The sequence below is a fragment of the Moschus berezovskii genome, chromosome 24 (assembly GCF_049115385.1).
Source record: "Moschus berezovskii isolate FMDL1 chromosome 24, NW_MosBer_1.0, whole genome shotgun sequence".
Lineage (NCBI taxonomy): Eukaryota > Metazoa > Chordata > Mammalia > Artiodactyla > Moschidae > Moschus > Moschus berezovskii.
The window spans coordinates 5,722,125-5,734,137 of NC_142483.1; the positions used below are offsets into that span (position 1 = coordinate 5,722,125).

The window sequence follows — 12,013 nt, forward strand, 5'->3', positions numbered from 1 at the left end:
GTGATAGTCTTTTGCTGGGGGAAGGTCTTGCTGCAATGTTGGTGGCTGCTGAAGGCTGGGGTGGCTGTGGCAATTTCTTAAAATAAGACAAGAATGAAGTTTGCTGCCATCGATTGGCTCTTCTTTTCACAAGTGATTTCTCTGCGGCATGCGGGGCTGCTGGACAGCATTTTTACCCAGAGTAGAACTTCTTTCAAAGCTGGAGTCAATCCTCTTGAGTTCTGCTGCTGCTTTAGCAACCATGCTTACTGTTGCTGCTCAGTTGCTCAGTCACGTCTGACTCTTTGTGGCCCCACGGGCTGTGGCACGCCGGGCCTCCTTGTCCCTCACCATTTCCCAAAGTTTGCTCAAGTTCATGTCCATCGCATCATGATGCCACCCAGCCGTCTCATCCTCTGACACCCTCTTCTCTTGCTCCCAGTCCTTCCCAGCATCGGGGTCTTTTCCAGTGAGTCGGCTCTTCGCAGCAGGTGGCCAGAGTACTGGAGCTTCAGTATCAGTCCTTTCAATGAATATTCAGGGCTGATTTCCCTGAGGACTGACTGGTTGGATCTCCATGCTGTCCAAGGGGCTCTCAAGAGTCTTCTCCAGCACTTTTGCTGTCATTTTGACAAAATTCACAACATCTTTACCAGTTCTGTATCGATCTCAAGAAACCAATTTACTCACTCATAAAAAGCAACTCCTTATCCACTGCTGCTGCTAAGTCACTTCAGTCGTGTCCGACTCTGTGTGACCCCATAGATGGCAGCCCACCAGGCTCCCCCGTCCCTGGGATTCTCCAGGCAAGAACATTGGAGTGGGTTGCCATTTCCTTCTCCAATGCATGAAAGGAAAAATGAAAGTAAAGTCGCTCAGTCGTGTCTGACTCTTAGCGACCCCATGGACTGCAGTCTACCAGGCTTCTGTGTCCATGGGATTTCCAGGCGAGAGTACTGGAGTAGGGTGCCATCGCCTTCTCCTCATCCACTAGTTTTAATAATAATTTAAAAGTTTGAAATACTGTGAGAATTACCAAAATGTGACACAGAGACATGAAGTGAGCAAATGCTGTTGGAAAAATTGTGCTGGTAGACGTGGCTCGATGCAGAGTTGCCACAAACCATGAGTTTGTAAAAAATTAAAAAATAAAACAAGTGAAGCACGATAAAACATGGTATACCTATGCATAGGTCTTACTTTGTGAGTCAAATTGAAAATCTTTTTCTTTCAATAGACGAGTTAAGGTCATTCACCTTTACTGACAAGATTGATATATTTGGTCTTGACTGACAATATATAATTATGTATATTTTATATGTATATGAGTTGTGTATTCACTGTTTTTTTTTTAAATTATTATTTAGAAGGCTTATGTTGCTATTCTGGTAGCTCAGTGGTAAAAAAAAATGCTGATGCAGGAGATGAAGGTTTGGTCCTTGGTCTGGGAAGATCCTCTGGAGAAGGAAATGACAACTCACTGTAGGACTCTTGCCTGGAGAAGCCCACAGACAGAGGAGCCTGGCATTCTACAGTCCATGGGGTAGCAAAGAGTCAGACTCATTTAGCAACTGAACAACAATGTTTTTATTCTAGTGGTTAACTTCATACTTGTACCCTTTTTAATGCTCTTAGGCCCTTAGTCTCTTATTTAAACCTTTAATATCTGTCTTTTCAGGTTCCCCACACCCACTAGTGTCTACCACCACTTATTACTCATACATCAGGGAGTTTTTTCTATCTTCTCTTGCCTCCTCTATTTTTTGGTTGAATGATCTCTACTTTGTAACAGTATGCAGTGTATTTCTACACTAGTCCTCTATCTTCTTCCCCACCTTTATTTTGATCTTATATATATATTAATACATATTTTATATATTTTAAGAGCTTAACATTAAATCTTTTTCTGGAGTTTTACCAGTCATTATTGGGTTGGATGATATTCATGCTCTAATAGAAGAATATCAGAACATCAGAAGAAGTCTCTAAGTTCGTGCATATTAAAAATGGCTTTTCTATATAGCTTTAACATACTATATATAACATATATAGCCATAACATACATGAAGACATGGCTGGATATTAAATCCTGGTTCTTACTTCTTAACGTGAATTAAAAAAATGCTTTCCCATAGTTGCCTTGCTTTGTATGTTAGTTTCAAAAAGTATGGTGCTAGTTTAATACTTTTGATATTATAAGTTATTTGATCTTTTCTTGCCTGGAAGCCTTGAGGATTTTATCTATTTCTTTGAAGTTTGGCCCACTGCATTGGGAGCGTGGAGTCCTAACCACTGGACCACCAGGAAAGTCCCTGGTCCTCTTTTGTTTTGCAGGTCTTTACATTTTATCTCTTTTTCTTGGGCTCCCTTCACCATGCACATGTTCACCATCTCCCTATAAAACGATGCTTTTCTTTCTTTTCGCCCCCCGCCTCTTTTTTTCTCTGCAAGGTTTGTGTTTCAAATGGCTCCTTTAAAATGTGCCTATGCCTTTGAATGGTCCTTACCCCTTGAAATCACACCTACTTTGAACCCCTGTAGTCCCTGCTAAAGGATCTGTCAGGATCCTTTCCAGGACTTTCAGACTGAGAGTAGATTCAGTCTTTCTGGTGACTGCTCCAAATCACTCCCAGATCCTTTCACTAGCCTCTGTCTTCCATCTGTCCCACACTTTTTCTCAGCTTGCCTTTGCAGGAGATATTGTGTGCTAGGACTGGTGATTTTTCTTTCTGTCACAGTTATCTGCAGCTTCAACATTTTCTGTCTTCAAATTATCCAGGAGGCACAGTTTTGTGTAGAATATACTTTTCCCTTCCTGTTTTTTCTTGTTTGCGGGGAAAAATTGGGAAAATAAGAAGCAATACAATTGTCACTGTCCTCAGATACTCTTGCTGCTGCTGCTAAGTCACTTCAGTCGTGTCCGACTCTGTGCGACCCCATAGACGGCAGCCCACCAGGCTCCCCCGTCCCTGGGATTCTCCAGGCAAGAACACTGGAGTGGGTTGCCATTTCCTTCTCCAATGTGTGAAAGTGAAAGGTGAAAGTGAAGTTGTTCAGTCGTGTCCGACCCTTAGCGACCCCAAGGACTGCAGCCTACCAGGCTCCTCCATCCATGGGATTTTCTAGGCAAGAGTACTGGAGTGGCTTACTTCCTCTTATTTTCAAAAGACTTTGTGTAAGACTGTTAAGATCTGTCAGTCAAAGCTATAGTTTTTCCAGTAGTCATTTATGGATGTGAGAGTTGGACTATAAAGAAAGCTGAGTGCAGAAGAATCGATGCTTTTGAACTGTGGTGTTGGAGAAGACTCTTGAGAGTCCCTTGGACTGCAAGGAGATCAAACCAGTCAATCCTAAAGGAGATCAATCCTGAATATTTATTGGAAGGACTGATGTTGAAGCTGAGGCTCCAATACTTTGGCCACCTGATACGGAGAGCCAACTTATTGGAAAAGACTCTGATGCTGGGAAAGATTGAGGGCAAGAGGAGAAGGGAGGCAACAGAGGATGAGATGGTTGGATGGCATCACTGACTCGATGGACCTGAGTTTGAGAAAACTCTAGGAGATAGTAAAGGACAGAGAAGCCGGGTATGCTGCAGTCCATGGGGTCACAAACAGTTGGACACAACTGAGTGACTGAACAAGAAGACTGACATTATTTCTACTTCAACATTTAGTAGAATTCACCAGTGAAACAGCAGGGCCTGGAGTCTTCTTGGTAGAAAGATTTTTGACAATGAATTCAATTTCTTTTGGAAACACAAAGCCATTTAGTTTTTCTGTTTCTTCTTGAGTTAGCTTAATTAAATTATGCAGTATTTTTTAGGAAGTTGCCCATTTAATTTACATTATCAAGTACATTAGTTTGAAGTTGTTCATGGTATTTCCTTATTCTCATTTTTAATGTCTACAGGACCTGTAGCCATATCTCCTCTTTCATTCCTGATATCAGTAATTTGTGTTTTCCCTCATTTTTCCTTTCATTAGTCCTGTCAAGGTGTTATAAATTTTGCTATCTTTTATAACACAAAATTTTCACTTTGAAAATTTTCTCTATTGCTTGCATGTCTTTCCTTAATTAGTTCTTCTACTTACTCTGGGCTTCCCTGGTGGCTCAGGCAGTAAAGAATCTACCTGCAATGCAGGAGACCCAGGTATAATCCCTGGGTTGGGAAGATCCCCTGGAGAAGGGAATAGCTACTGATTCCAGTATTCTTGGCCAGAGAATTCCATGAACAGAGGAGCTTGGCGGGCTACAGTCCACAGGGTAGCAAAGAGTCAGACACAACAAAGTGACGAACACTTCTAACATTCTCTACTTACTTTGTATCCCTTTCTTTCCCCCAGCTTCTGATAAAAACTTAAAGTGTTCACTTTAAATCCTTCTAATTAGGTATTTAAAGCTATAAATTTCTCTGTAAGATCCTGCTGAGCAAGGCTACATACCTGCAATATGCAATTTCTGCAGAAGGCAGGAACTCCTAAAGGGAACCTTGGTCTGATTCACACCCCTGAGCACAGAGCAGGCTTACCTCCTTAGCACCTGAAGTGACACAGAAGGTGAAGCAGAAGAGATGACACCCGAGCTAGGCTGTACCACCTACGTTCTGTGCGGCCTTCGAGGAGCCACTTCATGCTCTGAGCCAGAGTAGCGTCCTCATCTCTAACGGGCAGTATAAAGCCCAGGACTGCTGTCAAATGAATGGCGTCCCCTGTAGTTGTGCAGGGCACATTCTGTACATAAAGCCTGCCTTGCAGAGGTGCTGTTGGTGCTTCATGAAGTAGTATATGAACAACCAGCCTGGGGCCTGATAGGTGAAACAGGGTAAATCAATCATGGCATATCCATTCCGTGGAATCTCACCTGGCCATGAAAAGGCACAATTAAGCTCTCTATCTGTGATCAGTCATGTCTGACTCTTTGCTACCCTACGGACTGTTGCCCGGTAGGCTCCTCTGTCCATGGAATTATCCCAGCAAGAATACTGGAGTGGCTTGCCATTTTCTCCTCCAGGGATCTTCCTGACCCAGGGATTGAGCCCACATCTCCTGCACTGCAGGCAGATTCTTTACCAATGAGCCACCTGGGATGCTGAGATCTCTACTTACTGAGGAAGAAAACTCTCATGCTTTATTGTGAATGGAAAAATAAAACCGAATATGATCCAGTTTTCATTAATACAGGTATAGCTGTATATGTATGGAAAATCCTGGCAAGAGAACCTCAAAGTGCAGTCTGATTCAAACTGGAGACTTTCTCCTTTGTCAATATTTAAACATTTTCCTACAGTAAGTATGCTTACAATTTGAAAAAAGAAAAGTTTTTTAGTTGGCTCTTTTCCTTTCTACCTCCACTCTAAGCTTCAGCTTTAAAATGCATCTATCAAACGGAAATAATGATAAAAAGAGCAACAACAGTGCTGTAGATACACTGTCACTCAACACCTGAGCTTGGAATGAGCTTGGAATTGTTTGCTCATTTTACTGAGGAAGAAGCAGATTCTCAGAGAAGGCATAGGGCCCACAGAGAAGGTAACACTCCCTCTTTGCAGGGCTGCTCTATGGTTTACTGCCATGAAGGAACATGGATGTTGTGTGAAGTGCCAGGTGCCTGCCTACCGTGAGCTTCAGGATGGAGCACTCAGAACATGGCCTGGATCAAATCCAATAGCTCTGTTCCTTGCAGTATATGTGACCTTAGGTAAGGGACCACATCTCTCTGAGCCTCAGCTTCCTCACTGGTAAAATAGGGGTAGCAAAAGGGCCACCTTGGGGGGCTGAGTCGAGGATCATATGAGGCAGTTCCTGCCCAGAGTGTGCAATCTATGATAGACAGCTTCAGTCACATTAATATCCTCTGGTCCGGCTCTGGTCCCCTGATTTCAGCAGGGAGTGTCTCTCTCTCTCTCTGACAGATACCATGCAGAAGGTGGAGCCCCAGGGGCCATGAAGCAGAGCTCAGCAACCAGCTTCCTGATCCAGGGTCCACACCTACCAGCCTGCCCAGCTTGGTTGGTCAGACGGGTGCTTCCTATCTGTGCATGTCAGGCAAAAGCAGCCACGCCACGGACTAGAGTTCTCAACGGAGGCAACGCAGCCCCACGAGTGGCTTGGGTTGTCATCACAAATGGGGGGCACGAGCAGCCTTGAGCAGACAGAAGCCAGGGAGACTGGACCCCCTGTGATGCTCCTGACTGTCTGTCTCACCAGACATTCCTGTAGCTGAGAAACCCATTTAGATGTATGGAGGTTAGCATCTAACTCTGTCATGTAGATACAAACTATTTTTGTACTTTATAGTACTATACAATGGATTGTCCCAGGATTCAAAACCATGTGAATCAAGGGGAGAGTTCTTCACCATTTTGCACAATCACTTCAGCAGCAACTACCCTACCTGTGGTGTGTTTGATACAAACACGTGTCATTTTATATGAAGAATGTCACACTCATGGTGAGTCTACCACAGAATGAAGGAAGGGAAAGGGGTCCTTCCAGCAGAGGGAGAACAGTATGTGCAAAAGCCCTGGGGTGGGAGGGAGGGGGGAACCACAGACGTGAAAGCAGACCGCAGTGTGGTGGGGCGGAGTGAGCCCGGGGGAGCGAGGCGGGTGGTGAGACCACAGGAGCTGGGCAGTGCAGGGCCTGGGGGCCACGCCGAGAGGTCAAGCCCTACAAGAAGCCAAAACAGAGTGTTCACCAGGGGAGGACACGGTCAGGTTTGCTTTTCAAAAAACAATCACTCTGCAGGAGAGTGACGCACGGAACAGAAGGGACAATAGTGGAGGCAGGGAGGCCACCGGAGGCTCCCGTGATTCTCGAGGTGACAGTGATGGTGCTCTGGGCTGGCAGATGCCCCCGCAGGAGCCTGGTCTGTGGATGGACAAGGGGCCCCCTCCTGAGACCTGAGCCCAGGAGAAGAGGAGGAAGGCCATGGTTTCGCTTCGGCAAACTCACCTGACTCTGCCACCTCGGCGATGGGCACCCCCTGCTCGTATGCCATGAAGCCCAGGACTGAGAAGATGGCAAACCCGGCCACGAAGCTGGTGCCGCTGTTCAAGCAACAGAGCATGATGCAGTCCCTGGCAGGGGGGAAGCAGGGAGAGGGGCTCGGGTCAGAACCCGGTGGGGGGAACCGGTGCAGCGCTGAAACGTTCTGTCTGAGCGCCAAGGAAGCCCTCGGGGTTCAGAGAGGGGAAGTGGCTGGCCCACAGTCACACAGCTTCTCCTGCATTTTTCTAGAAGGTGAGGTCAGTCGCAGACCGGAAGCACGGACAGGGGTAGGAAAGAAGGGAGGCTGGCAAGTGGGAAAACACACACCAGGGAGGAAAGACTTGGAGACAAACCAACACTTCTCCAAACTCTGGCAGGACAGAAAACCAAGGGAAGAGAGAGAGGGCTGACTTTCTGGGAGCTCAAAGCATGAAGATATCAACCTCTGAAAGAAAGGACTGCTTCCCAGCCAGCACAGAGGCCTCAGGAGAGACACCCTTCCCAGCCCAGCGTCTCCCAGACCTCACACAAACCTCCACTCCAATGCTGCAAGGAGCAGACCCTCCCAGGCCAGACCCTTCATGGGGTTGCAGGGGTGGGGAGAGGCCTTCTCCAGGGCAGTGACTGCCCCTTGCTGTTGGCCAGGGCTCACAGCAAAGAAGCACCAGCATAAAGCTGTGATACAGGAGATTCCAGACTACCAACGATGGGGCTCCATCAAGAGGAAGAAGATGGAGTCCATACCTCCCAGCCCCTCCAACCTGGGGCTGTGCATCCTCATGCAGGTGGGTCAGGGGATCAGACTCTTGGGACCTCAGCCACCACAGAGCATGCACGTGGGAGTCAGGCTTACAATACCCATGACGCTTCACTTTAAAGGGAGGGGCCTGGGTGGTCTGTCCAGTCTCCTCCCTGGAGCAGTACCAGCCCGAAGCATCCCCACCATGACCCTAGCCAGCAGGACCACCCACCTTGCTCCATGGCGCTTCACTTCTCGGATGGCTCCTGCCACTCACAGTGTAAGAACTTCTTCATGCTCTGTTTGACCCAAATCTACCTTCTCTGGAAAGTGTTAGTTCTAACCTCCCCAACAGCCTAAAGACCTGAAGATAGAGGCCCTATACCTCCTTGAGGTTTTAACTCGCTCCGTTAACCACCCCCAGTTCCCTTACCAGTGATCCTGGTTTGTGATTTGAAATTCAGTCCAGCTTGTCCCTCTTCGAGAGTGTCACATCCAGGCCTGAGCACTAGACTCAAGAACAGAGCAGGACTCTCACCTCCTCTTCTCCTGACACCATATTTTTTGTAATGCAATCAAAGGTTACACTGATGCTGGTGACTGTGACCCCCAGTTGCCTTGCATTGACCCTGGGAATCAAGGGCATGGTGGGAAGAGCATTAGACTGGGGTTCCAATTCTCCCGGCAATATCTTCTCTCTGGGCCTGCTCTCAATGGCTAGATGACAAGTTGGCTTGGATAAGAGGGTCTCTTGGGCCTTGTGATCAATTAAGTCATTTTCCAGCAAGTAGTCACTTCCACACTTTCCTCCCTGGGGTGGAGTATATTTCCCAGCCCCATTGACTGAGGGCTTATCCACGTGACTTGCTTTGACCAATGAGATAGCAACAGATGTGACATAAACAGAGGGTTTGAGATGCAGGTGTGCAATTGGTCTTGTCTTAATCCCTTCTGTGATTTGCCATGAGAAGCACTTTCCCAGGGTAGCTCCTATATCTGCAGCCTGGACCCCAGAATGTACACATGGTGTGGGCTTGAGCCTTGCCTGGACCCTGGAGCCAAACCTGTCCAACCTACAGCCTGAAAGACAGAGACCCCAACTGACCCACAGACTTATAAACAATAGAAGCAAATGCTGTGGTTGTGGTGGTTAGCTACTGAGTTCTGGGGATGCTTGTCACACAGCATTCTTGCAGCAGTGGCTGACTGATACAGGTCTCTTTTACAGAACGCTCAGGCACTGTGGACAGAGACAGGTCTACCAAGCCTGGAGACTTATCTGCAGGCCTGATCACTTCTGCGCTTCCCACGGGGCACTCGTGGTAAAGAACCTGCCTGCCAATGCAGGAGACATAAGAGACACAGTTTTGATCCCTGGATTGCAATGATCCCCTGGATAAGGGCATGGTAACCCGCTCCAGCATTCTTGCCTGGAGAATCCCATGGACAGAGGAGCCTGGTGGGCAACAGTCCACAGGGTCGCGAAGAGTCGGACACGACTATAGCAACTTAGCACGCACGATCACCACCACTCTGAGGGAAACTCAGCTCAGCCCAGGAAGGCCAAGTTATTCCTAAGGCTGAGGTCACCCTGTCCTGTTTCTGGCCCCTGGAAACAGTGCCAAACAAGGCAGCACTGGTGAGGAAAGTGCTTTCTCCACAGCCTCCCCATGCTGGAATTCTTCTGTGTTTGGGCTGACGTGCTGAGCACGGGCACTGAAGCCCGAGGCCCAGGGAGGACAGACGCACACCCAGGCTCTCTGTCATCTGCTGGTGAAGCTGGAAAAGACCATGATGCTGGCAAAGACTGAGAGCTTTTTCCCTAGGAACTACACAGAAGCAGTGCTCCCGAAGAATTCAGACTTCTAAATCCTGACTTCTGGAAAATAACCTTTGGGTATTCATGTGGTTGTTGGGAACAAATGCCCCTTATCGCAAGGTCCCCACCTTCCCTCAGAGCCCACCCCCTCAAGTGACTTCCTGACCACAGAGGGGCACAGGCTCTGAGCAGACCCAAGGTTCCTTTCAGCCCTGTGCCCTTGCACCCCTTCCTCAGAGCATCCCCACCTATAACCAGAGAGCCTAGCGGCCTGTATTCTGAAGTGAGCATTTTCCCCGTCTGATTTGCTCCATTTGCAGCCCTCTAATTCCTTCCCCACAGGGCACCTTCTAGGTGAAAAGCTACATAACACGCACTTTGAAGTTGGCAGGAGCTGAGCTGGGCTTTGAAGACCTCCAGAAGCTATTATGCTGTCGGAAGAGGGTATTAATTTACTCCCTCTGAGTCAGGAAGATCTGTTCACGGAACAATTTGGAAATGGAAATAAAAGGAGCCCTCAGACTTTTGCAATGTCACTTATGGGATTTGCTTTCTTCTGCTGATGGGAAGGGGGAAAAAAAACCCTGCCTGTTGGATGGGGGAGCTGAAGGGGTCTGGGGCGGTCAGCATATTTCACCCACGTGCTTGGCGGGGAAGAAAGCTGCCGTTGTCCCAAGACACAGCTGGATGGCATGGCAGTCTTGGCCAAATCCTTGCTGGTTTCAATAGTTGGGAAAGAAGTGGCCAGGCCTGGGAGTGAGGAATAAGGGTGCAGGAGCCAGAAAGGCTCAGGTTCAAAGCCACGTTTCATCGAGCCTGTGTCCCCATCTGCATAATGGCATGGCTCTTTCCTCGCTTCCTTACATTTCAGCCAGCGTTCTCCTAGGCTGGAGGGACGGTGATGAACAAGAAGATTCAGCCTCCATCTTCATGGAGCTGAAGGCCTAGCAGGAGGTGACCTAGAGGTCTCCGCCATGCCCAGCACACAACAGAGGCAGGCTGGGGGTGGGTGTGCTGACAGACGGATGTGGACAGCATCTCTTTCCAGCATCACAAGGGGGTCACCCTCAACCTGGACCAGAGGCCGGTGCTCTCCCTGTGCCCACACCTTTCTCTTCTTACCCTGGTTCTATCCATCTCACGGCTGACAGTGCTCTACCTCTCACATCCCAGACCTGCCTCCTGTGAACACCTTGAAGGATGAGAGTCTACCTCGCAACCTGGCCTGACCTCCCACCTCTCTAGCATCCCTCTGTCCAGTGGTCCCCATTGACCTCTCTGCCCAACAGCCCAGGGACCCTTAAGAGAGCTCGCTGGCTTCCCCTGTGGCCTTTCATCCAGCATGTGGGATCTGCCCCCTTTCTTTGCCTCGGTTTTGCCAAGCTGCAACCTCTATACACTGCAGTTGTACCTCTCAAGGTAGTGACTGGGGGTCTCACCCTTAGTGACACATAGAGCACCAGTTGGCTTAACAAGTGGGTGAGTAAAGCCATCACCAAGTCAGCTTTCAGAGAAGATGTGGCGGAGTGCTGGGATGGAGGTTAGGAGGCCGTGGCCAGAGTCCAGGTCCATCACACCTAGCTGGTGGGTGGCGGCGGTGGGGAGACCATATCCATGAGTTTCAATTTCCCTTCCCTCGAAGATGGGGATAACATGAGAGGGACTTCATCACTGACCAAAGTCCTCAGAAATGAGGCGCCCACTTGAGCCTCACAACTGAATGATGTGGCTATCACATCCAAGGTCCCATCCCACCACCACACGTTGACATGACTCCTCTCACTGTGCCCTCACCTATACCAAGGGTTCATTTTCAGATCACTGCTCATTTGCTGGTGGAGGAAAATGAGCTAATTATTTTAAGAGCATGTTACTGATCTTTTTCTTGGTGTTTTAGGATTTTTCATTTAGATCTGTTTCTATTCTGTACATTAGTAGGGACACTAACCCTTCTGAGTATCACATGTTAATTGATTTTGAGTATCGTGTTACATGTTAATTGACTTAAGTTGAAAAAGTAGGGAACACTACTAGACCATTCAGCTATGACCTAAATCCCTTACGATTATACACTGGAAGAAACAAATAGATTCAAGGGATTAGATCTGAAAGACAGAGTGCCTGAAAAACTATCGTTAGAGGTTCATAATGTGTAGGAAGTGGTGATCAAAACCATCCCTAAGCAAAAGAAATGCAGAAAAGGCAAAACGGTTGTGTAAGGAGGCCTTATAAATAGCTGAGAAAAGAAGAGAAGCAAAAGGACAAGGAGAAAAAGAAAGATATACCCATTTGAATGCAGAGTTGCAAAGAATAGCAATGAGAGATAAGAAAGCCTTCCTAAGTGATCAATGCAAAGAAACAGAGGAAAACAATAGGATGGGAAAGATGAGAGATCTCTTCAAGAAAATTAGAGATACAAATGGAACATTTCATGTAAAGATGGGCTCAATAAAGGACAGAAACGGTATGGACCTAACAGAAGCA

General features: G+C 47.6%; 1 protein-coding gene across 1 annotated transcript in view; it reads right to left on the reverse strand.

Annotated features, from left to right (window-relative positions):
• Positions 1 to 12,013, reverse strand: part of SLC6A11 (solute carrier family 6 member 11) — a 127,812-nt gene that overhangs the window by 15,035 nt on the left and 100,764 nt on the right. The window contains exon 8 of the mRNA XM_055413315.2: positions 6,936 to 7,060. Within this exon, the coding sequence (XP_055269290.2) occupies positions 6,936 to 7,060 (125 nt within the window). The remainder of the gene's footprint in view (positions 1 to 6,935; positions 7,061 to 12,013) is intronic.